At 42.6% G+C, this 25,971-nt stretch overlaps 1 protein-coding gene across 1 annotated transcript; it reads right to left on the bottom strand.

The window, feature by feature from the left end:
* Positions 1–13,688: 13,688 nt before the first annotated feature.
* On the bottom strand, positions 13,689–20,723 carry lamtor5 (late endosomal/lysosomal adaptor, MAPK and MTOR activator 5). The gene is made up of 4 exons (XM_059950362.1): positions 20,603–20,723; positions 18,136–18,197; positions 16,667–16,784; positions 13,689–13,969 (listed from the first exon to the last, which is right to left on the bottom strand). Exons 1-4 carry the CDS (start codon positions 20,635–20,637, stop codon positions 13,909–13,911), a joined length of 276 nt encoding a protein of 91 aa, XP_059806345.1. The 5' UTR covers positions 20,638–20,723; the 3' UTR covers positions 13,689–13,908.
* Between the last annotated feature and the right edge of the window lie 5,248 nt (positions 20,724–25,971).

Raw genomic sequence — 25,971 nt, 5'->3', positions numbered from 1 at the left:
AATCTTTTGAATTGAAATGAGCTGAATACACATTGTCTCTCTAAATCAATCCCATTGAACTAGGTTCTTCTTGGAATTAATTGTGATCACCTGGGTACCGTGCAGATATGTATGAAACATGCACTCAATCCTACACATATGTCAGAATCAAGATGTCCCTGCCTTTCAAAATATAGAAAACCCACAGTGCAATGCAGGCCCTTCAGCCCACAAAGCTGCGTCGAACATGACCTTACCTTAGAAATTACCTAGGGTCGCACATAACCCTCTACTTTTCAGAGCTCCATGTACCTAGCCAGGAGTCTCTTAAAAGACCCTATCGTATCCACCTCCACTACCGTCGCCGGCAGCCCATTCCATGCACTTACCACCATCTGCATAAAAAACTTACCCCTGACATCTCCTCTGTACCTACTTCCAAGCACCTTAAAACTGTGCCCTCTTGTGCTAGCCATTTCAGCCCTGGGACAAAGCCTCTAATTGTCCACATAATCAATGCATCTCATCATCTTATACACCTCTACCAGGTCACCTCTCATCCTCCATCACTCCGAGGAGAAAAGGTCAAGTTCACTGAACCTATTCTCGTAAGGCATGCTCCCCAATCCAGGCAACATCCTTGAAAACAAAATGCTGGTGGAACACAGCAGGCCAGGCAGCATCTATAGGAGAAGCACTGTCAATGTTTCGGGCCAAGACCCTTCGTCAGGACTGTGGAGGATCAGAGGGATCTTGGGGTCTGATTCCATAGGACACTCAAAGTTGCAGTGCAGGTTGACTCTGTGGTTAAGAAGGCATATGGTGCATTGGCCTTCATCAATTGTGGGATTGAGTTTAGGAGCCGAGCGGCAATATTGCAAATATATGGGACCCTGGTCAGACCCCAATTAAGAGTACCGTGCTCAGTTCTGGTCACCTCACTAAAGGAAGGATGTGGGAACCATAGAAAGGGTGCAGAGGAGATTTACAAGGATGTTAAAAGGCAAACACGAGGAAATCTGTAGATGCTGGAAATTCAAGCAACACACACAAAATACTGGTGGAGCGAAGAACAAAGGGTCTCGGCCTGAAACGTCGACAGTGCTTCTCCCTATAGGTGCTGCCTGGCCTGCTGCATTCCACCAGCATTTTGTGTGTTGCTTGAATTTCCAGCATCTGCAGATTTCCTCATGTAAGTCTCCTCTGCACCCTCTCTATGGTTTCCACATCCTTCCCGTAGTGAGCTGAGCACGGTACTCTTAAGTGGGGTCTGACCAGGGTCCCATATAGTTGCAACATTGCCGCTCGGCTCCTAAACTCAATCCCACAATTGATGAAGGCCAATGAACCGTATGCTTTCGTAATCACAGAGTCAACCTGCACTGCAGCTTTGAGTGTCCTATGGACTCGGATCCCAAGATCCCTCTGATCCTCCGCACTGCCAGGAGTCTTACCATTAATACTGCATTTTGCCATCATATTTGACCTACCAAAATGAACCACCTCACACTTATCTGTGTTGAATTCCACCAGCCACTTCTCAGCCCAGTTTTGTATCGGTAACCTCTGACAGCCCTTCACACTATCCACAACACCCCCATTATGGACCTCTGCTATCTTCTCTGGTTCCATGCACACTTTTCACTGTCAGACTTGATTGCTCCTATTTTCTCATGTCTTATCCTCTTGCTCCTCACATACTTGTAGAATGCCTTGGGGTTTTCCTTATTCCTGTCCGCCAAGGCCTTCTCATGGTCCCTTCTGGCTCTCCTGGCTCTGCTAGCCATATAATCTTCTAGATCTCTATCATTACCCAGTTTTTTGAACCTTTTGTAAGCTCATCTTTTCTCCCTGACTAGATTTACAACAGCCGTTGTACACCTTCCTGTACCCTACCATCCTTTCCCTGTCTCACTGGAATGAACCTATGCAGAACTCCACACAAATATCCCCTGAACATTTGCCACATTTCTTCCATACATTTCCCTGAGAACACACACAAAATGCTGGTGGAACACAGCAGGCCAGGCAGCATCTATAGGGAAAAGCGCTGTCGACGTTATTCCTCTCCATAGCAGCGGTCTGACCTGTTGAGCTCCTCCAGTATTTTACGTACATTACTCTGGATTTCCAACGTCTGCAAAATCTCTTGCGTTTATCATTAACCTACCTTCTTGTTCTGGGTTCCCTCATGAGAGAAAAGAGATCCTATCTACTCCATCAAACTTGTAATTACCTTAAACATTTTGACTAGATCAGCCCTTAATCTTTTGAATTGAAATGAGCTGAATACACATTGTCTCTCTAAATCAATCCCATTAAACTAGGTTCTTCATGGAATTAATTGTGATCACCTGGGTACCTTGTGGATATGTATGAAACATGCACTCAATCCTACGCATACGTCAGAATCAAGATGTCCCTGCCTTTTGAAACATAGAAAACCCACAGCGCAATACAGGCCCTTCAGCCCACAAAGCTGCGTCGAACATGTCCTTAATTTAGAAATTACCCAGGGTCGCACATAGCCCTCTACTTTTCAGAGCTCCATGTACCTAGCCAGGAGTCTCTTAAAAGACCCTATCGTATCCACCTCCACTACCGTCGCTGGCAGCCCACTCCATGCACTTACCACCATCTGCATAAAAAACTTACCCCTGACATCTCCTCTGTACCTACTTCCAAGCACCTTAAAACTGTGCCCTCTTGTGCTAGCCATTTCAGCCCTGGAACAAAGCCTCTAACTGTCCACACGATCAATGCATCTCATCATCTTATACACCTCTACTAGGTCACCTCTCATCCTCCATCACTCTGAGGAGGAAAGGCCGAGTTCACTGGACCTATTCTCGTAAGGCATGCTCCCCAAACCAGGCAACATCCTTGAAAACAAAATGCTGGTGGAACACAGCAGGCCAGGCAGCATCTATAGGAGAAGCACTGTCAACGTTTCGGGCCAAGACACTTCATCAGGACTGTGGAGGATCAGAGGGATCTTGGGGTCTGAGTCCATAGGACACTCAAAGTTGCAGTGCAGGTTGACTCTGTGATTAAGAAAGCATATGGTGCATTGGCCTTCATCAATTGTGGGATTGAGTTTAGGAGCCGAGCGGCAATATTGCAAATATATGGGACCCTGGTCAGACCCCACTTAAGAGTACCGTGCTCAATTCTGGTCACCTCACTAAAGGAAGGATGTGGGAACCATAGAAAGGGTGCAGAGGAGATTTACAAGGATGTTAAAAGGCAAACACGAGGAAATCTGTAGATGCTGGAAATTCAAACAACACACACAAAATACTGGTGGAGCGAAGAACAAAGGGTCTCGGCCTGAAACGTCAACAGTGCTTCTCCCTATAGGTGCTGCCTGGCCTACTGCGTTCCAGCAGCATTTTGTGTGTTGCTTGAATTTCCAGCATCTGCAGATTTCCTCGTGTAAGTCTCCTCTGCACCCTCTCTATGGTTTCCACATCCTTCCCGTAGTGAGCTGAGCACGGTACCCTTAAGTGGGGTCTGACCAGGGTCCCATATAGTTGCAACATTGCCGCTCGGCTCCTAAACTCAATCCCACAATTGATGAAGGCCAATGAACCGTATGCTTTCGTAATCACAGAGTCAACCTGCACTGCAGCTTTGAGTGTCCTATGGACTCGGATCCCAAGATCCCTCTGATCCTCCGCACTGCCAGGAGTCTTACCATTAATACTGCATTTTGCCATCATATTTGACCTACCAAAATGAACCACCTCACACTTATCTGTGTTGAATTCCACCAGCCACTTCTCAGCCCAGTTTTGTATCGGTAACCTCTGACAGCCCTTCACACTATCCACAACACCCCCATTATGGACCTCTGCTATCTTCTCTGGTTCCATGCACACTTTTCACTGTCAGACTTGATTGCTCCTATTTTCTCATGTCTTATCCTCTTGCTCTTCACGTACTTGTAGAATGCCTTGGGGTTTTCCTTATTCCTGTCCGCCAAGGCCTTCTCATGGTCCCCTCTGGCTCTCCTAATTTATTTCTTAAGCCCCTTCCTGCTAGCCATATAATCCTCTAGATCTCTATCATTACCTAGTTTTTTGAACTTTTCATAAGCTCATCTTTTCTCCCTGACTAGATTTACAACAGCCGTTGTACACCTTCCTGTACCCTACCATCCTTTCTCTGTCTCACTGGAATGAACCTATGCAGAACTCCACACAAATATCCCCTGAACATTTGCCACATTTCTTCCGTATATTTCCCTGAGAACACACACAAAATGCTGTGTTGCACCAGCATTTTGTGTGCGTTTTTAATTTACGCATCTGCAGATTTCCTCGTGTTTGATTTCCCTGAGAACATCTGTTCCCAATTTATGCTTCCAAGTTTCTGCCTGATAGCCACATATTTCCCCTTACTCCAATGAAACACGGTCCTAACTTGTCTGTTCCTATCCCTCTCCAATGCTATAGTAAAGAAGATAGAATTGTGATCACTATCTCCAAAATGCTCTCCCACTGAGAGTTCTGACACCTGACCAGGTTCATTTCCCAACACCAGATCAAGTACAGCCTCTCCTCTTGTAGGCTCATCTACATATTGTGTCAAGAAACCTTCCTGAACACACCTAACAAACTCCACCCCATCTAAACCCCTTGCTTTAGGGATATGTCAATCGATATTTGGGAAACTAAAACGTCTCACCAGGATAACCCTGTTATTACACCTTTCCAGAATCTGCCTCCCTATCTGCTCCTTGATATCCCTATTACTATTGGGTGGTCTATAAAAAACACCCAGTAGAGTTATAGACCCCTTTCTGTTCCTAACCTCCACCCACAGAAACCGGGTAGATAATCTCTCCATGTCTTCCTCCTTTTCTGCAGCTGTGACACTATCTCTGATCAACAGAGTCACGCCCCCACCTCTTTTGCCTCCCTCCCTGTCCTTTCTGAAACATCTAAAACCTGGCACTTGAAGTAACCATTCCTGTCCCTGAGCCATCCAAGTCTCTGTAATGGCCACAACATCATATCTCCAAGTACTGATCCAAGCTCTAAGCTCATCTGCTTTGTTCATAATACTCCTTGCGTTAAAATAGACACATCTCAAACTATCGGTCTGAGCACATCCCTTCTCTATCACCTGCTTATACTCTCTCTCGCACTGTCTCCAAGCTTTCTCTATATGTGAGCCAACTGCCTCTTCCTCCATCTCATCAGTTTGGTTCCCACCCCCCAGCAATCCTAGTTTAAACTCTCCCCAATAGCCTTAGCAAACTTCCCCGCCAGGATATTGGTCCCCCTCGGGGTCAAGACCTATTTGTACAGGTCACTCCTGCCCCAAAAGAGGTCCCAATGATCCAGAAATCTGAAACCCTGCCCCTTGCTCCAATCCCTCAGCCACGTATTTATCTTCCACCTCACTCTATTCCTATACTCACTGTCACATGGCCCAGGCAGTAATCCCGAGGTGACTATCTTTGTGATCCTGCTTTGTTTAGTTTCCAGTTAAATGTGCCCAAATATTTGCAGCAATCCTGAAGGCACTGATCACTACGAGGCTACGAGCCCTGTTTGTGGGGCATTGAGGATTAGGCATTGCCAAGTTTCCACACCTGAAACTAGCATTGCTGAGAGACTTATATTTCTAATGAATGATTGCGCCATATCGATGGGACACATGAACCTATCAACAGGGAAAGAAAATAAAGTGTGGACATGATGACCTTACACACTGGAGAACATTGCAAAACATCTATCTTCTGGTCTTGCCACATATCTGGCATTTCCCAAGGTTAACAGTTACATTTTAACTTAAATCCTCAAATTGATTAATGAATATGTGGACAATATGGTTCTTGAACCATCCTGGCTCAATCCGTGCAGAGTCAGCTAATGTTAGATGAGAAGTCAATGGAACCATAAAAGGAAATCCATCTGGAATTCCACAAGTGAGATCTTCTGCAAAGGAAGTGAAGGAAGATCAGATGAAAACAAAATCGGTGTTAGGTGTGATGAATTGTCTTTTTATTAGCATTGTTCATCTCAGCACAAACTAGTGATTGAACATGCATCTTTCTGGCATTTATATCTTAGTACCACATCCTCCTCTGGTAGAGCTGGACTCCCAACTCTAGGCTGGAGGGAATGCAGGGGAGATTCATCAGGCTGTTGCCTGGTATGGAACATTTTGTGGAGACTGGAGAGGCTGGGAGTATTGTCCCTGGAGTGGAGGAGGTGAACAGAAGACATTGATTGAGGTATATAAAATACAGGCAGAGCAGACTGCAGGAATATTTTCCCTTTATCAGTGGCAAATAAAACAAGAGGAAAGAGATTTAGGATAAGGAGCAAGGATTTTTTCACCCAGAGAATGGCGAGTACCTGGAATACACTGTCTAAGAGAGGGGTAGAGGCAGAGTTAGTGACAGTATTTAAGCAGTGTGCAGACAAGTGCCTGTATTGTCCAGGCATAGAAGACTACATGCCAAGAGCTGGAAGAGTGGATTAACATGGATGGGTCACCAGTAAGTGTGGAGGTGGCCCCCTGCTCTAGCACACTTAAGAACTTCCATTTAATTCTTGCCTGCACATGAATTTTAAGGAATGACCACTCATTTAACTTGTTCTAATTTTTAAGAAAAGAACAGTTTTCACATAAAAGACTTTTATCAGCCCCCCTCAAAAGGTTAAAGGTAAAAAAAAACCCTATTCTGTTAACATTGATACAAAGACATGAATGGAACTGTTTATGATTTTAATCCCCTTATTAAATCTCTTAGTCTTCTTTCTCAACCACAGCCTTTCCCAGAACAGTAATTCCTCAAACTTGGAACCATTTGAAGTGGTAAAAAAAAAATCCATTGATAACTTAATTATATTTTTAACCTATGCCTTACAAGTGTGGAATTAGAAAAAACATCTGCATGTTGCATGCTGAAACCTTCCTAAATATGTGACAGAGAGCTGCTGATGATCTATGGCTTCCAACTCACTCCGTTGCTCCCCGTTGACATTTCGTTGCATCTTCCTATTTATTTATTGGTCATTGCTCATTTGAAAACTTTCTTCCTTTGTTTCTCTTAGGCCTCCCCCCACTTCTGTCTACTGCAAGTGTTGAAATTAAGCCTCATGCCCTGTCTCCAATTCTAAACCACTCTTTCCAAGAATTTGCAACTGTAAAAATCTTTACTCAGAATCCTTCCTTTTGATAATCTTCAAGCTTTTAAATCCAAGCTTAGTCTACCTAGTTACTACTTCAGAACTTAATATTGTTTTATTTCCTGTCTTGCGTTCTGCATCAGTGTCTTAATTAATTTCCAGATATTTTAATTGCTACTTAATATTTAAGATCTATCCGCAAGGTTAGTCCTTTCCAAATCTGTCGGACAAGAAAATTCAACCCAGAGAAAGTGGGAAAGGATAGGAAGACATGGTCGATGGCTAATTCATGGAAGCAGCTAAACTTATTCCAGGTCCTCTCACAGAGAGCTTGCTCAAATAGAATTAAAGATAGGAACCAGACTTTCTAAGTAACTTGTTAACTGTGTCTATCACTTGTTTTGCCAACCATTGCCCTTTACTGCTTTTTTTTATTTCATCTTGAATATCTTAAATTCCAGCAAATTTGCTAATTCTTTCAATTCTGGATGATTGTTTGTCAGGTGCTAGATCAAAATCAGTGCATGATGCCTTTAGCAATGGATGCATCACAAAACGAATTAATCTCCAGTGATGTTACATGTTAATCGTTAGGGAGTAAAATAACTTTATCTCCGTAAATGAGACACATGCTTACCTTCTGACAAGGCCATTCAGGGGGTGTGGATACAAGAGATGGAAGATCTGAATGTGCTTCCCACTTAAAAACTAAATCAACAGATCAGGATGCAATTCTTTGGGCAATGGTGAATCCCCATGAACAGATAACCAGGAAAATTACTGGAAGACTGAAGTTAAACATGTTTCTTAATAGCTGCCTCGTGTTCTTTCAAATGGACAATTCAGGCAAGTTATTTGACCATCAACCCCAATATTTCCATTCCTGGTGATGTGCATTCCTCTGAGCCTAGATGAATTTCGTAAAATCCAACTGATGAAATACTGTATTAAATTAGCAGACATCATCTACTCTCCATGGAAAATCCAAAACCCAAAAAGTCACTGACACTTTGGAGCTCAACCACCTAATAATTTTAAATTCATTCTTGGGACATGTATCACTACTTTTATCTGACTTGTTGGTCTGATACGGTGCTATTGGTAGCCCGTATAACTGAACTTGTACACAGTCTGTGTGATTCGGCTGAATCACGGCGCTGTTAAATTAGGGAATCGGGATTCCAGCATTTTTACTTAGAGGTGATGGAAGGATGGTGGTTTGTGCTCAAATCAGGAAGGGAAATTGGAAGGTATTCCCAAACACCTGCTACCCTTGGCCTCCTAGTTGCAGAATCAAAATGAAAATCAGGTTTATTATCTCAGTCTTGTGGGACATGGTTTTTGATTTCTTTTGCAATTCCATGCAAAGGCATAACTTAATATCACTATAAATTATAAAATAAATAAATAATGCGAAAAAAGAATAATGAGGTTGCATGTATTGACTATTCAGAAATCTGACGGTGGAAGAGAAGAAGCTGTTTCTGAATTGTAGGGTCTTCATGATCCTGTACCTCCCTGATGGAATAATGAGATGTGGACATGTCTCAGATAATGAGTGTCCTTAATGATGGATGTCACCTTCTTGAGGCACTGCCGCTTGGAAATGTACTTGATGGTGGGAGGGTTATGTGCGTGATGAAGCCGGCTGAGCATTCAACTCTCTGCAGCCTCTTGTGATCGCAGGCTGTGATGCACGTGGTCAGAATGCTCTCCTCAGTGACATATGGAGTGTCCTCTAACTCCTCAGGAAATAGATCTGGTGGGATGTTGTCTATATGGCTGCATCAATGAGTTGTGCCCAGGACATATCCTCAAAGATGTGTACACCCAGGATCTTGACGCTGCCCACTGTTTCTATCACTGAGCCACAGTGAGGACTGGTGCACGTTTTCACAACCTCCCCTTCCTGAAGTCCACAATCAGTTCCTCGATGAAATGCTGACATTTCGAGGTCGATCCTGTGACACCACTTACCCCTGCATGCCTCCTTGTTGCCATTTGAGATTTTGCCATCAACAGTGGTGTTATCTGCAAATTCTATGCACACCCAGTTTTGGAAGCAAAGTTAATGAAACCTTGCTGATCTGCTGCAGTACATTTTGTAATTGTTACACGTCAGATCGATTTAGGAAGTAAATGTTTAAGATGGTGGAAGGGTTGTCGATCAAGCTGATTACCCTGTCTTGGACGGTGTTAAGATTCTTGAATGTTATTGCAGTTACAAATGGAAAATACTGCACGACTTTTAGGCTACCATATGCGTAAATCCAAATGCTGCATGCTACACAATTAGTTCAGTGCTTTATCCCTTTTTTCATATAATTCTTTATTCCTATAATTGTTTAATGTTGTTTTTCTGTAGCATGCCGTGCTGTCACACCTCAACAAATTCCTAACACACATAAATGTATGTGGCGAATTAAAGTTGACACTAGACTGAGGGAGCATCATGAACTGGAGACCCTGATTTAGTCTTGTTCAGCCCTCTAGTGGTGGAAATGCTAATAAGATTAACCAAATTTTCAGATTGTCAGACTGCAATAAAGCTTATTTTTAAAAGGCTCTATTCGATCATTTTTTTTAAAAAAATTGTCTAACCATTGTGAATCTATAAAATAATCAATGGATTTTATTTCCAAGTACATTTTAAAAAGCTTTGTATACCATCTGATATTGTGGTATTTGGTCTTTCAACTTCCTAAGCCAAATAGGCGTGAAGCAGGAGATCTGACAAGCAAAGGAAGAAATAGAAAGTTCTGTTTTTGAAGAGAAACCTGGGAGGTGGGACAGGGTGGTGAAAATGAGGATGATGAAGCCAATTCTAAGGAGTTGGAGCACTAGGCCCAATCTGCTCTATAGTCACTTTGACTGCAAGAGGCTTTAAGGAATTAAGAGGCGAGGCACACTTCAGAGTATTCAGACATTGATCTGCTTTGAAGCAGATTTTGTTTTCTTGAGATCCTTTGCTTTACTTTGAGATACAGCATCAAAACGTGCCCTACCAGCCCCATGAGGCCACATTACCCCAAATACACCTGTGTGATTAAGTAGCTTTCTAACCTGTATGCCTTTGGAATGTGGGAGGAAACCCATCTGGTCAAACCATGAGTATGTAAGTTGTGGGGGCCTTGGTACTGGCAATGCCTTCGAACATCAATTGTCTTGCCTTGCACTTGTGAGGTATGATTAATACTTGCCTCAATCCAACTGATCTCCACAGTATTGCTCACATAATTATGAGGCTTGATTAAGGCTGCAACGAATTCATAAAATGACCCAATTTGGTTGAATCTAAACAGAATGGAAGATGTCCTCAGTGAAAATTAGTCACGAACTCCACAAAGACTGTTCATTCAAGTCTGTGTGCAGTCATCCCATCTTGTGCTGTTCAGATGAGATACTTTTCAGCTTGAAAACATCACCTGTTTATTCCTCTTCATAGATGCTAAGTTCCTCCAGCATTTATTGTGTGATATCTACCGTTGGTGATTTAATTATATTTCCCCTCTTTGATCTAGCTTTCTCTTTATTCATCAGCTGACAGAAGGCAAAGATTAAGCATTCTTCTCTGTGACTGACCCGAGTGGTGATATATACTGTATCTGGATAATGAATTGCATGAAAAGCAGAGGGGCTTTGTTTCCATTTATTCAGATGGTGTAGTGAAAGAGTGACTGGTCAGTTTCCAATGAGATAGAGGAAATAGTACCAAGTAGCTCCACCTACCCAATCAATACCTGCCATAACAAACACGTTTACCATCTGGACATGAAAGCCTGAGTTAGCAATCTCTGCTAGTAACAAGTGAGGAAACCATATCACCATCCTTATTACTCCATTTGAAAAATGCAGATTTGGTCTATAGAACGAGGGACAGATTCTTACATGTTAGTCAAGTTTTTAATACAAACAAAACATCACCATAATGATATGGGTTCCAACCACTGGACTATTGTGTACAGTTCCAATCACCACACTGCAGGAACCATGTGATGGCACTATAAAGAGATTAGAAAGGGTATATTAAGAGATTCACGAGATGTTGCCTAGAATGGAGTGTGTTGGTTATAAAGACAGATTGGATAGACAGGGTTTATTTTTACTGTAGTATGATAGGCTAAGGGCTGATGTTAAAAGATTTACCAAATTATGAGGGAAATAGATAGTATCTTGGGCCTAGTGTGGGGAATCTAAAGCTAGAGGGGTTATGTTTAAGGTCAGAGGAATTTAAAAGAGATCTGAGGGCCAGGTTTTTCTACAGAGGGTGGGCATGATATGGAATGAGCTAACAGAGGTGATGGTGGAGGTTGAGATGATTAGAGTTTAAAATTCATTTCAACAGCTACAGGGGCCACCCACGTTTTCAAAGATCAAACATATAGAAATCCTTACTCAAATTTTTCCATAGAATTCTTAAGTATATAGAATGCTTCTGAAAACAAACCCATGAATTGTTGTTGATATTTGTCATGGAGTCTTCACAGTTTAAAACAACGTTGAATAATACAATGAAAATGTCTGTATAGGCAAACATCCGAGTATTTAAACTGTGGCTCGATTAAAAGGAAATATCTTGTTGAAATTTTGTTGCCTCTGCTGGAGAGTTGGCTTTCATGAATACATCTGCAACTACTGACTACAGATGAATGAACTTCTGTTGTTATTTCTGTCACCCACTTGTTTTGCCTTGCTGAAAAATTGTTCCAGACTTCAGAATGATCAGTTTACAGAGAGTTATCAGGAATGGAATCCTTATATAACCTGGGGAGTGCCTGGTCTCAGAGAGGAAAGGAGTAGAGGGATATGAACCTAATGCGGGAAGATAGGTTTGAGGAGATAGGCATGATGGTTGGCATGGACGAGTGAGGGCCGAAGGGATCATTTTTTGTGCTGTTCACCTCAAATACTTTGGTTTGGATTTTTCTTTACCTTCCAATTTTCTTGCAAAACGAAGGAATCCCTTTCCTGGATAAAAGTATGAGAAATCCACATTTCACAGTTTAGGGTAGCAGTTAGTGTGACAGTATTACAGTTCACAGAGTTCTGGAGTTCAATTCCCACCCTGTTCTGCAAGGAGACTCCGTACAACCTCCCCAAGGAATGCGTGGTTTTTTTCTGGGTCCTTCAATGGTCCAAAGACGTACTGGGAAGGTTAACAGGTCATTGTAAAATTGTCCTGTGATTAAGCTTGGGTTAATCTGGTTTGCTGTGGTGGCATGGCTCAAAAGTCTACTCTGTGCTGTATCACTAAATAAACAGGGTTACATACGGTGTATTGGTTGCAGACCACCTTGTGGGCAGTCAACTCACAACAGTCTTTCACAAACACCAATGGAATGCACAGTTTCCATGGAGGTTAAGGTCTACAGGCATCTCGTTCATAGATTCTAGGATCAGAAAATTCTTTGAGAACGTTTCACCATTGGCACACAGGGCAGCAGACAGTGGCAGGTGGTACTGTTAAGGGGTAAAGAAAACTGCTATTATAGCACTGAGCTGCAGTCTCTGTGAGGTAGCACCTCAGATCAGTTGTGTTATAGGTTTGTAGGGATGGTTTTGGGGACAGAGAGGGGAAGTTAATGGTCAGGTTGGGGTTTAGGAAAGGGATGTGGAGGAATTAGGGGGCTAGTGTCTAAGTTTCCACTCTGAATTTGATGTTCAGCAACCAGGAGGTGGGTCATCTGTGGTCGGAAGTTGGGCCAGCAAACCAGCGAAGAGGAGGACTGGTGGCCCCCCGCCCCCCCACCACTAGTGAGGTGTTTGCATGTTCCGGTATCATGTTCTGTGTGGGCTGGAGGAATGAGGGCTGGTAAACCCTCGCTATCTACGCAAATTGGCAAGACCAAAGATGGAGGCCTAGTGTTCAGGATCCTGTCGTTAGCAAGTCCAGAGGTCAAGGCCCAGTGTCTGGGAATCTGTCATTAGCAAGTCCAGAGGTCAAGGCCCAATGTTTGGGATCCTGTCATTAGCAAGTCCAGAGGTCAAGGCCCAGTGTTTGGGATCCTGTCATTAGCAAGTCTGGAGGTCGAGGCCCAGTGTTTGGGATCTTGTCATTAGCAAGTCTGGAGGTCAAGGCCCAGTGTTTGGGATCCTGTCATTAGCAAGTCCAGAGGTCAAGGCCCAGTGTTTGGGATCCTGTCATTAGCAAGTCTGGAGGTCGAGGCCCAGTGTTTGGGATCTTGTCATTAGCAAGTCTGGAGGTCAAGGCCCAGTGTTTGGGATCCTGTTAGCAAGTTTGGAGGTCGAGGCCCAATGTTTGGGAACCTGTCATTAGCAAGTCTGGAGGTTGAGGCCCAGTCATTCATCATCCGCAAGGAGCTTCCTTTTAAACTCCAAACCTGCCTATTAAACACAACCCATCCTCTCTGCAAAGGTTCCATCAACTCCATTTCACTCATAGTTACTTGTCCAAACCAAGATTAGGAAGAGGTTCTGGACTTGGGGTCTAAAAGAAATGCTGACTTGATGCAATTAATACAAAGCACACAACGGCTCCAAAAGAATTACAACCCCTCCCAATTTAGTACTGAGTGAAGAAATAACGAAAATTGTGCAAAGTTTTGCTGAGTTTGCATTTAATCCCAAACTTAATTATCTCAAAAAAGTTCTCGTTTCATCACACCCCATGCCCAATGCCAGAGTGTTGATGACTTAACACTCATAAATGAGTCCGGGTCAGACGCTGCCTTTTGAAGGCTTAAGCCAAGGAGTTAAACACCCTGCAGCATGGACCATGCTGACTGCTTCAAATGATCAAATTCCACTACTTTGGCCTGGCTCACACCGTCATCTTGTGCACAGCGACAGTGATGTTTCCATGCTTCCGTATCATGATATTCCTGTGGAAGGAATCACAGTGAGTGAATAAGAATGTCTGCAGGCTCTTGGAGGTACTTATTGTTAATGGAAATGCTGCTGTCTCCCCCAAATCCATTCACTACAGAACTCTGGCACAGACTTTCCGTCATTCACCAAGCTTCAGTGACAGTACGAATGTCCTGGTGCAGGGGTTCCCAACATTTTTTTTAATGCCATGGACCAATACCATTAAGCAAGGGGTCTGTGGACCTCTGCCCTAGTGAGATACTTGTGGGTCCCAGATTTGATAGCACTATCCTCGCTGCCAGTTCCAATACAGAGTTGCACTTCAACAGCACTGCCCTTTAAATCAAGAGTTGACACCATTGTCTTCTCCTCCATGGCACCATTCAGAGAAGCAGGGGCTCTCCCCACACTCCCTGCCAATAGTCACGTTGCCCAGACTACTCAGCAATGACCTGCTCTTTACCACAACGCCTTTGGTCATTGCAGAGAGCAAACTGAATTTCCCTCGTCACCAGCTTGCGTAGTGTGCAACGCACTTCCCAAAATCATGTACGGTAAATTAGCATTAGAACTTCCCTTCACCTCGTGGCAGCCAATCATTCTCCACTTTCCTCTCACATCGGTTCACTCTACCTTGTCGCTGTCCCCTATGCTACCAACGTGCCTCAGACACTTTTGAAGGGAGAACCGCAACAGCTGCAGTTGCTCTGAAATCACGGACTGCTCTGCAAGATCTGCTGCAAGGGTGGGATTAGCTTCACTCTTGTCCACTTCGGTGAACGCTGACTTGAAAGAGCAGGAGAAACGAGCAAGGGTAAGGGCAGCGGCCGAGTTAATGCAACATGGCATGGGGTGCTAGGTGAAACATTGCAGAACTCCTGTTACCAAGTGCTGGGTTCAACATCAAAGTTTCGGCCCGAACCTTGAGCACAGTTTGAGCCAAGGTCAAGGTGAGCCCCCGTTCAACCACCTGCAACGTACCGACAGCGATCATGCAGCATTGCATCTGCTGCACGACATGCAGTTAAAGAACATACATCTGCGGTTGCCTCTCCATTTGGTCCCTTCCTTCTCCAAGATCTCTTTCTGCGATAGGACATGGCATAGCATAGGAGGAGTAAGTGCAAGCAGGCCTTTCGCTCTACGGTTGGGTGAGACTACGACTGGAGGTCATGTGTTTAGGATGCAAGGTGAGTTATTTATTTTATTTTTTTATTATTAGTTTTTTTAATACATTTTACAGATTAAAAAACCCCAAATCACAATGAGGAACATTAATACAGTGCAAAATTAAGCATACAAATGACAATATGATCCAGAGAAAGAGAATTTTTAAAAAAGCACCTAAATTGAAGACAAGTAAACTTAGTATCCTCCCCAAGCCCCACAACACAAAAAAAAACTCCAGACCAACCACAACACAATATAGAGAATATCAATCAGGACAATCAAACTCCCAGACTGTGAATAAACTTAGCAACAGAGGATAGTAATGCCTACTACCAGAAAACAAAAGGAGCTGAAAGCAAGGGACCGAAAAGAAAAAAAAACCCTAGTCAAGAGGAAGGTTATGAAAGTACTCGATAAAAGTCCCCAGACCTTATGGAACTTTAGGTCCGAATTAAGAACTGAATAATGAAGTTTTTCGAGGTCCAAGCAGGCCATAATGTTGTTAAGCCATTGAGCATGAGTGGGCAGGGCAACATCTCTCCATCTAAGGAGGATCAAGTGTCTAGCCAGGAGAGAGGCAAAGGATAATATTCGGCATTTGGTCGGACTCAGACGTAAATCTGTCTCGCCCCAGAAACCGAACAAAGCAATTAAGGGGTTTGGTTCTAGGTGCTGATTCAGAATATACGATAACATAGAGAAGACATCTTTCCAAAATTTCTCCAAGCTAGGGCAGAACCAGTACATATGAATGAGAGAGGCCTCGCCCCTCTTGCATTTATCCCAGAGCGGACTAACGTCAGGGTAGAATCGAGATAGTTGAGATTTAGACATATGGGCTCTATGAACAATCTTAAACTGTAAAAGGCAATGGCGAGCACAAAGAGAGATTGAGTCAACCGATTTGAGAATCGAGTCCTAGCTCTCATCAGATAAGGAGGTATTTAAATCATGCTCCCATGCCATTTTAATTTTATCCACAGGGGCCCGTTGTAAGGCTGCTAATTTATCTTGGATAATTGATATTAAAACTTTACCTAGTGGATTAATGGAAAGAAATAAGTCCATAGCATTTTTCACAGGCACTTCAGGAAAGTTAGGAATTAAAGGAGCAATAAAGTGTCTAATTTGGAGATAACTAAAAAAATGAGCATTGGGCAGATTGAACTTAACAGAGAAAAGGTGAGTTATTTAAAGGGAACATGAGGGAAATATCTTCACTCAGAGGAAGGTGAGTGAGGAGCGAGTGGTGGATGGAGGTTCAATTTCAACATTTAAGAGGAATCTGGATAAGTACATGGATGGGAGGGATATGGTGGGCCATGGTCAAGTCACAAGTTGGTGAGACTAGGCAGCACGGACTAGATGAGCTGAAAGGCTTGTTTCTGTGCTGTGGCTCTATGACAAATGAACACTAAGTTCTCCAATTACAGGTGGGGAAACTTCCTTGGGATTCGTTGGTATGGGATTCCTTCAGAAAACAAATACATCAAAAAAAAAATCCACTGACAATACTCAAAAATCAACTTTCAAAGCCTCACCCGTTATCTGACTCCAGACAAATCACAGGTACGTCCGTTGGGTCTGTGGTCAGCTTTGCCGCTTGTTGTGCGAGGACGGAAACTACACCCGCGTGTTCATCAATTAGTGACCCACGACCTGGAAAAAGCAGGAAAAAAACAATTCAGATCTGACCAGAATATTTCACTGCCCATTGCAACAGGCAACAGAACCACTAGAGGGCAGTAGTGGCAAAGGCTCTCAGAGGAGGAGCTGAATCAAGACATGCCAACAGCAGGGAAAGGTGGATCCTGGGCAAACAAGTCCAATTCTTGTTTTCTTTTATTTTATGTCCTAAGAATATACTGTATAAAGAGAGTATTATAAGGTTACCTCACAGAAGAGCCATCAATCGTATTAATAATGATCTGGAGTTGAATTTAGGCCCACAGTTTATCACTTATAGAATTTCACAAAACAGTGTTAATTTTACCAATGTTACCTCTAGAAAATGCATAATTAACAAAAAAAATGGATTAAGTTTTCTGAAGTTGACCAGGTGCATTTCAACTACAGCAAGTGCAGCATGTTAACTACATCCCCTTCCCTAAACATACATATACATACACACACATACATACCCATGCATTGCTTATTGTAATTGAGTTTTTATTATGTACTGCAATGTACTGATGCTGCAAAACAACAAATTTCACAACATATACCAGTGATATTAAACCTGATTCTGTGCCCTTGGTCAGTTTCAGATTACGCACGGGAACTCGAAACCTATGGCTACATAGATGCAAAGTTCTCAGGCAAAGCCAATTTACATAATGTGCGCATTATGGAGGATCCTGCCTAGTAACTGAGCTGTGCTTGAAAGTTTGCAGATCAGACACGGCAGGGCCATACCCAAAAATATGCAAGGCAAATATTTACTCATTTTTCACGATCTGAGTACAGGCAGGCAGGGTAAGCATTTGCTGTTCAGCCCCTTTGCCCTGACTCTGGTAAAGGCACTTCCACAGAGCAATCTCTTTCCAAGTCAGTTCGGTGTACCGCTTGGCACGAAGTCCGCAATACCTGGTGTGGCTTCTGCCTTTGTCCACTTTGGTGGTAGGGGGCACGGGAGGTGCTGTTGGACAAGTAAGAGCAGTGCCGTCACTGTAGTAGTGACAGAAGTTAATGTTTAGATCGGGTGACTGAGTGCTTCTTTCTCCTACATGGCAATGAGCTTCTGGCAAGTTGCAGGTGGTGCACTCACCCATACAAGTGAAGAGTACTCTAATGTATTGGGGGTTGCACGGTAAGGTAGCAGTTAGCATAATGCTACTACAGCACCAGCTCGGGCTTCCAGCTGGGTACAGCTTCCAGTCTGTAGCAAGCTGGAAGCCCAAGGAAAGCTTATTCGGACAGTAGAATCATAACCTACTTAAAGATGATGAAATTTGGCATACACACAGACTACAATCATTGGATTTATCATCAACTGCAGCCCAGTACTTACAGCCCAAGTTAAGGCCTTGTACATCAGCACAGAGGACTCCTATAATTGCCGGGTTCTTCATCCTGGAGAGTCAGAAATGAATGTTAGTCCTTCCAGTGTATTTCCCACCGTGACTATCCCTACTGGGCATTACCTAGGTTCTCTCCAGCACCCCATTATGGCATTGTCTCATATTCCCATTCAAACAGAGTTGTCCCTTCAACCTAGAAGCATAAAATCATACAGCATACTGCATTTGTACCAGCTATCTGACAGCTATAAATATAACCATATAACAATTACAGCATGGAAACAGTCCATCTTGGCCCTTCTAGTCCATGCTGAACACTTACTCTCACCTAGTCCCACCTACCTGCACTCAGCCCATAACCCTCCATTCCTTTCCTGTCCATATACCTTCCAATTTTACTTTAAATGACAATATTGAACCTGCCTCTACCACTTCTACTGGAAGTTCGTTCCACACAGCTACCACTCTCTGAGTAAAGAAGTTCCCCCTCGTGTTATCGCTAAACTTTTGCCCCTTAACTCTCAATTCATGTCCTCTTGTTTGAATCTCCCCTATTCTCAATGGAAAAAGTCTATCCACGTCAACTCTATCTACCCCCCCCCCCCATAATTTTAAATACCTCTAGCAAGTCCCCCCTCAACCTTCTACGCTCCAAAGAATAAAGCCCTAACTTGTTCAACCTTTCTCTGTAACTTAGGTGCTGAAACCCAGGTAACATTCTAGTAAATCTCCTCTGTACTCTATTTTGTTGACATCTTCCCTATAATTCGGTGACCAGCACTGTACACAATACTCCAAATTTGGCCTCACCAATGCCTTGTACAATTTTAACATTACATCCCAACTCCTATACTCAATGCTCTGATTTATAAAATCTGGCTGCTTTGTCTCTTTTTCCATAGCTCAGACATTTAAATATAAATAGTACCTCAAATCTGTTTCTGTCTGCTCTTTCTGGCAGAATCTTTCCAATCTTAACATGTCCTGAATGAAAGAGCTATAGCTGTTAATATTTATATCACCAGTCCCAACATGTGCCATGGGAAACGGCCCAAGACTGGTCACCCTTTTGAACATAATTCTCAATGATGGGTACTTCCATTAAATATAGGGAGTAGCAAGTCAGATGTGAAAGGATACTGGAACATGCAATCTCTGAACAAACAGCACCTTCTTTCAGGAACTGCCCAGGTCACTGAAGCTTTGGGGCAGAAGCCACACCTGTAGTGGCATTATGCTGCCCATTCCAGAGAGGCATAACTTCCCTCAATCTACCTCCAAACTCCGAGTATTTTGGCATATCAGCTGGTAATCTTCATTGATATGTATGTACAAACCAACCCCACAGCCCTGCTCTGCACCCTTCTTTTAAAATAATTCATAGTGCATATTGAACAGGAAGTGCCACAAGAGACTGCAGATGCTGGAAATCTGGAACAACACACATAAAAATCCCGATGAAGGTCCTTAGCCTGAAACGTAGACTCTTCATTTGTTTCAGCTGATGCTGCATCACCTGCCAAGTTCCTCTAAACTCTTGTGTGTGTGTTGAACAGCATGTGTCATAATCAGTAGCTATAAATGTGAAAGGGGGATTACACTTAAATAGTATACTTTGGTCATGTGGACACAATGATGCAAATATCCTGTGTCTGCATTCCCAATGTCAGCTTATGAAAGTATGAAAACCATTAAAAATGATTACTAGTCAGTCTTTCCCTAGAATACTCAGCATATATCAAATATTAAAGGACATAGCTTTAAGGAAAGGTGAAAGGTTAAAGGAGATATACGGGGTTAAGTTTTGTTTTTACAGTGTTGCTTGGACTGCATTGCCAGGGCTGGCCATCTCCCCCCTTTCTCATCCTAACAATAGGTCTCAACCCAAAACTTCAACTGTCCATTTCCCTCCATAAATGTTGCCTGAGCCACTGAGCTCCTCCAGCATTTGTGTTTTGTTCTGTCATTGTTCATTTAGTCATAACTTAGGTACAATTTCATTTTACGTAATTTATATTTCTGTTTGTAATGTGCTGTGCTGCTTCAAAAAGCTAACTTCAATGGCTTTCGTGCCTGTATAACAATAAACCTGACTTCCAAGCTACTGAGTATCAACACGAGAAGATGTCTCAGTTCCAACTGCTGAAGGAAGGAAGTGTTTGCTATATTCTCTGACACTGGAACAATTTCCGACCCAGACTCCAGCCACCTCTTTAATCCAATTTTGTCCCCGTAGCAAAGCTTCAAGCCATTCTAAGGGCCTCAGCCGGCCCTCTTGCAGAGCTAATAAAGCAGGCTCGCCTTAGTGCATCATCGGCCGGCCGAGGCAACAAATAGCTTCCAAGCCCGCAGGGCGGCACCAGGCCGATCTAGAAGCCCGGAAGGTGGGAGAGTCGGGCACGAACCGAACTCTAGGTCGGGGACCCCACAGACCACGGGAGAGCCAGGGCCACTTACGTTTCCCGCAGCTGCTGCTCCAAAACCGCCTCCATCCTAAACTCAGCGATTCCGGTTCCAGATCACATGATCCGCAGCAACTGATCACATGACGCCGAATTCATAACAGGCGGAGCGCAGACGGGAGGGTTGCTGAACCTTCCTGGTCCTGTTCAGTCTTCCCTCAGTTGAATGAAAGTATATACCGTGGAAGGCACAACAGAAAAAGCAGGGAATAATTTAAAGGAAGATATTTTGGACAGTGTTAATGCACAAAAGGGAGTTGATTTCCCTTGTATTCCAGTCACTGAAAGCAAATGTTCAGGTCGAGCGAGCAGCGGAGAAGGCAGTTCTACTGCAAGAGGTCGTATATATCGAGGAACAGGGATGTCTTGTCACGGTTTTGTAGGCTGTAACATTTGTCCTGGACCTTTTGGCGTAACTCCCTAACCACAGGTTTCGTTATTACAAGACCCTGTTCCAAGTTCGTTAAGAGTCCCCCATGGATGTTAACTCTTCCTCGCCAAACCCACCTGACCAAAAGAATGGGAGTTAACGATCACCAGTCGACAACCAGCCTCACCTAGTATGGTGACCAGAGCATCGTCACAGGTTAAATACAGAGTGTTTCGCTTCACAGTGTTCCTTTACGCATTGTAAGGATGGCTACTATATGGGATAGTTGTACCTCATACAAAATGACGTCCCATGTGACAGATTGGACCTAATAATGCTCCCTCCGCCATCAATATTTCCAAGGCAGCTGTAGCGTGAATTAGATACAAAAGAATGCCTCGTTCAATACTTCTTCAAATGCTTTAAAAATAGGTACCACAATGATAAAATTAGAATCAGGTTTAATATCACTAGCATATGTCGTGAAATTTATTGTCTTTGCGGCAGCAGTTCAATGCAATACGTAATAGCTGAGGGGAAAAACATATGTAATATTTTCTATATATTTTTCACTATATACACATACATATACAGTATATATAATAGTTAAATTGAATAAGCAGTATAAAAAAAAGTAGAGGTAGTCTTCATCGGTTCAATGTCCATTCAGAAATTAGATGTCAGACGGGAAGAAACTGTTCCTGCATCCTAGAGTGTCTTTCTTCAGGCTTCTGTCCTTCCTTCCTGATGGTAGCAGTGAGAACAGGGCATCCTTAATGATGGATGCTGCCTTTTTGAGGCATTGCTCCTTGAAGATGTCCTGGAAACTACAGAGGTTAGTGCCCACGATAGAGCTGACTAGTTTTACAGCTCTCTACACTATTTCATTAATCACTTGCCAGAAGCTATAGCATGAAGTGCTAGAGTGAGGAAAATCTCTTTCCTTCCCATCACCCAAGTCACGGAAAGCACAATTAAATACAGGGCTGAACTCTCACTGCACCTTCCTAACAAATACAGTGCAGAATTCAATGGATATTTATATACGGATTGCTCTCCCATTTCCTGGCTGCATAAACCACCCTCAGTCCAAGAAAAAGGATGCATGCTTTTATTTAATTTCTTCTGTATCTCCCAAATACTTCTGCTGTTGAAATCCCAGTTAGTATCAAAATGTCTATGCATTTAAGGGACTGAGGTAATTCCACCTCAGCGGACATAGGAGTTTTGCAGCCAACAGACAGAAGAGATTCTATCCACGACAGCACAAAGAATGGGGTTGCGGAGGAAGATATGCTGAAGGCTTAAAGTCATGGAGTATTACAGCATGGATACTGGCCCTTTGGCTCCTACAAATCCCTGTCAACCATCGTCCCCACCCAGCTAGCCTCAATTTCCTGCATTCAGCCCATATCCCACTAAACCCACTCCTCCATGTGATCTGTTCAAATGATGCTACTGACCTGCCTCAACCTCTTCCTCTGGCTGCTCATTCCATGCAGGACGTTGATTAAGGTCTTGCAAATGTCCAAGATCCATTGCTTTGCTCTCATCCACATTTGTATTTACTTCTTAAAATAATTCTAATAGTTTTCTCAGTTATGACTTCTCGTGCACAAAGCCATGCTGACTCCTCCTAATCAGACTGTGTCTATCCAAATACAGTCCCTTTTGTATTCCCTCCAGAAACTTCAGTCTGACCAGCCCGTTGTTCCCTGGATTGTCCTTGCTCCCTTTTTAAACAGCATAACATTAGCCACTTTCCAGTCTTCAGGAATGTCACCAGTAGCCCACAAGGACCTCTGCAATTTTTTCTGGAGCCTCCCATAAAGTCTGAGGGTGTACTCAGTCAAGCCCTGTGGATTTATCCACCTTATTGCGCTCTGACAAGAGAACACCTGCAGATGCTGGAAATCCGAGTAACACACACACATACAAAGGGTTTTGAGCCGAAATGTCGACGGTAGTTTTTTCCATAGATGCTGCTTGGCCTGCTGAGTTCCTCTGGCACTTTTTGTGTGTTGCAAGTACCTCTGCCCTGTTTATATGAACTTCCTCCAAAAGATCTCTACCTGTCTCCCTTAACTTTAAGCAATCATGATTTTCTCCACAGTAAAAATCCCTGTTATCTCCTACTGCTCAGGACATGGGTGACCCTGATGATCTCTAAGGTGACCTACACTCTCTCTAGCCATCCTTTTACTTTTAATATGGCCATAGAACCATCTCAAAGAATTACTCTGCAGCAGAACAACCAGGTGGAAGGATCAAACCCTCAGGTTAAATGCATTGGAAATGTCAAACATCGTAATAGATCAATTTTGTTTATTTCAACAAACAAGACAGTCTCTTTTCACAATGTCCATGGAGGGTTTTAGAAATAATTTCTGTTTGGCACTATCCTATGGTAAATTAAATCAATAAATAACTCTCCCTCAAGACAAAGGGGTTATCAAAACACTGAGCATTATTGTGGTTGTTAAACATGGAGAAAATGGGCTCATAGATCTCAAATAATTTGAAGTTCTTTTTAATGGAAATTCATTAATTAACTGCATATCCTTTTGACCAACTGACTCTCATGATAGAGCTTTGTGATTGATATGATCCTGGTAGATCGACTGAGAGCAGTAACATATGTTAGATTTTAATCAAAAATCTCTCTTGGGAGAACTTACCGTTTTGCATCTTACTGTTAAAATCTTTCTAATTTGTTTTAGAGAGCAGTTGCTCAGTTCATTAGCGCACAAAACAAACATGTCTACCACTAGAATGTGGACTAAATATTAACATGTCAACCAATTTTGTTCAGTTTCAGATAGATTATCTTTGTCACATGTACATTGAAACCTACAGTGAAATGTATTGTTTGCATCAAATCAGATCTGAGAGGATTGTGTTCTTCAGCGTGCAAGTTTTACCATGCTTCTGGTATGCTCTCAGCTCACTAACCCCGACCGTATATCTTTGGAATGTAGCAGGAAACTGGAGCTCCTGGAGAAACCCTCATGTTCATGGGGAGAATGTACAAACTTCTTGCAGACAGTGATAGAATTGAGCCCTAATCTTAAAGCTGGTACTGTGAAGTGTTGGGCTCACATCGATGCCACTGCGCTGCCTCTCTTTTTCCATCCTCTTCCATCTCCTTTCTTTTCTTTCTTTTTACAATATTTTTATTCAGAAGAAAAAAAAAGATTTACAGAGTGCAACACATAGATACATCTCCACATAACTTGTGTACATTCATATATTGTAATAAAATTGATCAAAATGTTATAGCATAACACATAAAGGTATACCACTCTGTAATCAAAAATTTAAAGATATGTCATACATCATAAAATAATTTTTTATATATATAAAAAAAGTCAACCCCCTACCAACTACCAAAGAAAAAAGCTGATGAATGACAAAGGATAATTAGAAAAAAAAACATATTCACTTAAGAATAGAAGATAAAAATACACATAAAAATCTGTGCACTGTTAAACTTTATAAATTGGAAAAGTAATTTAGGAAAGGTCCCCAAATATCATAAAAAGATTGTTTTGAATTTAAGACTGAGCAGCAGATCTTTTCTAAATTTAAATACGACATAATATCACGTAGCCATTGAAGATGTGTAGGAGGAATTCCACCTCCAACTTCACTACTTTAAGATAGGTTTTGGTGTCTTCAGGCAGAAGCATTGGCCCTGAATCTATAGTTTCATCAAACTAAGTGTGACTGATGCTCACTCACAGTCTTGTAAGAGATGCTAATAGGTGATAATACTTCTTCTATTGCAATCCATCAGATAACTTTGTTCCGTGACCCCTTACCTCTAAACATTCAGTGCCTATCCACTCCTCACTAGAATCCCTCAGTGCCCATTAATAACTCATCTTCAATTCCTCAGTGTTCGCCGCTGTCTCATTTGAAATTCTTCACTTCTCGCTCCTTCCCTGAATCCCATGTTGCCCCTTCAAAATCAAAGTGAGTTTATTGTTACATGCACAAGTACATGTAGGCACAGATGCAATGAAAAATGTACATGCAGCAGCTTTGCAGGCACCTGGTAACAAATACACAGCATTTGAAAGAGAACCATAAATTATTCACCTGTTGTATAGGAAAGAGCACAATTACAACAAAATGGAATGCCATCTGAAAGGGGGCACCTCCGTCACTGAAGTGCACCTTCAGTAACATTGACTTAGATTAGAATGAAAGATTTACATTTGTATTCAGGTCTCTGGAGAAGGTGTTAAGACTGTTGCTACTGGAAAGATAGCAGCGGACTCTCACCTCACGGCTTTGCTGTTATGTGTTTATAACGCTATAAAGCAGTGAGATCCAGCTTATTGATCTGGTAAAAGTAAATATATGTTCAACAACATAAATCATCAGCTGGCTGGTGATGCAGTGGAATCCACACCGGACTCCGAGACAAGTGGTCCCGGGCTTGAATCCAGCTCACTCGTTGCACGCTTTCCATCCGCGCTGGGCTCAGCATCAAGCTAGCAACTTGTAAAAAAAAACAGACAAAATGCTAAAGAAATGGGAAGGTTGTACCCCGATGCACCACAGGCCATGAAGAGGAGCACCAAAATAAGTGATGGTGGGTTTTCTTTAATATTCTGGTCTCTTAGTGTCAAAAATTGTAGAAAGAGCTCATAGCACAATTGGACAATGTTGAATATTTCTATGTCAGAGTCAATAGAAGTATTGACTTTGCTGGCTGTAATGTAAAATACATTTATGCAGATCTTGTATAAAGAAGTAAAACCCATTTATTCAGATCTGATATTACTTGTTTATGACTGGTCTTAATGTTATTTAGAACAGTTTGTCTTCTGACTCTGAATAGCAATCTGAGCATCACTTTCTGATGTTACTAAGGAACAATGGTGCTTTGTGCAATGCTGTTTCCCTTTCTAGGAGTGCCTCTAGTAGATGCCACTCCTAGAAGTTGCTAGGAGTGCTTTGTAGAAGTTCTAGTAGTTGCTTTATCC

Source organism: Hypanus sabinus, chromosome 25 (genome assembly GCF_030144855.1).
Source record: "Hypanus sabinus isolate sHypSab1 chromosome 25, sHypSab1.hap1, whole genome shotgun sequence".
Lineage (NCBI taxonomy): Eukaryota > Metazoa > Chordata > Chondrichthyes > Myliobatiformes > Dasyatidae > Hypanus > Hypanus sabinus.
The sequence above is the reverse complement of the archived record's forward strand: the minus strand, read 5'-3'. Positions and strand labels throughout refer to the sequence as shown.

Coding starts and splice junctions, on each gene's coding strand:
- lamtor5 (XM_059950362.1), bottom strand. CDS start 20,637: ATGGAGGCGGTTTTGGAGCAGCAGCTGCGGGAAAC. Junction 18,198..20,602: donor GAGCAGCAGCTGCGGGAAAC/GTAAGTGGCCCT, acceptor CTGACTCTCCAG/GATGAAGAACCCGGCAATTA. Junction 16,785..18,135: donor ACAAGGCCTTAACTTGGGCT/GTAAGTACTGGG, acceptor TGCTTTTTCCAG/GTCGTGGGTCACTAATTGAT.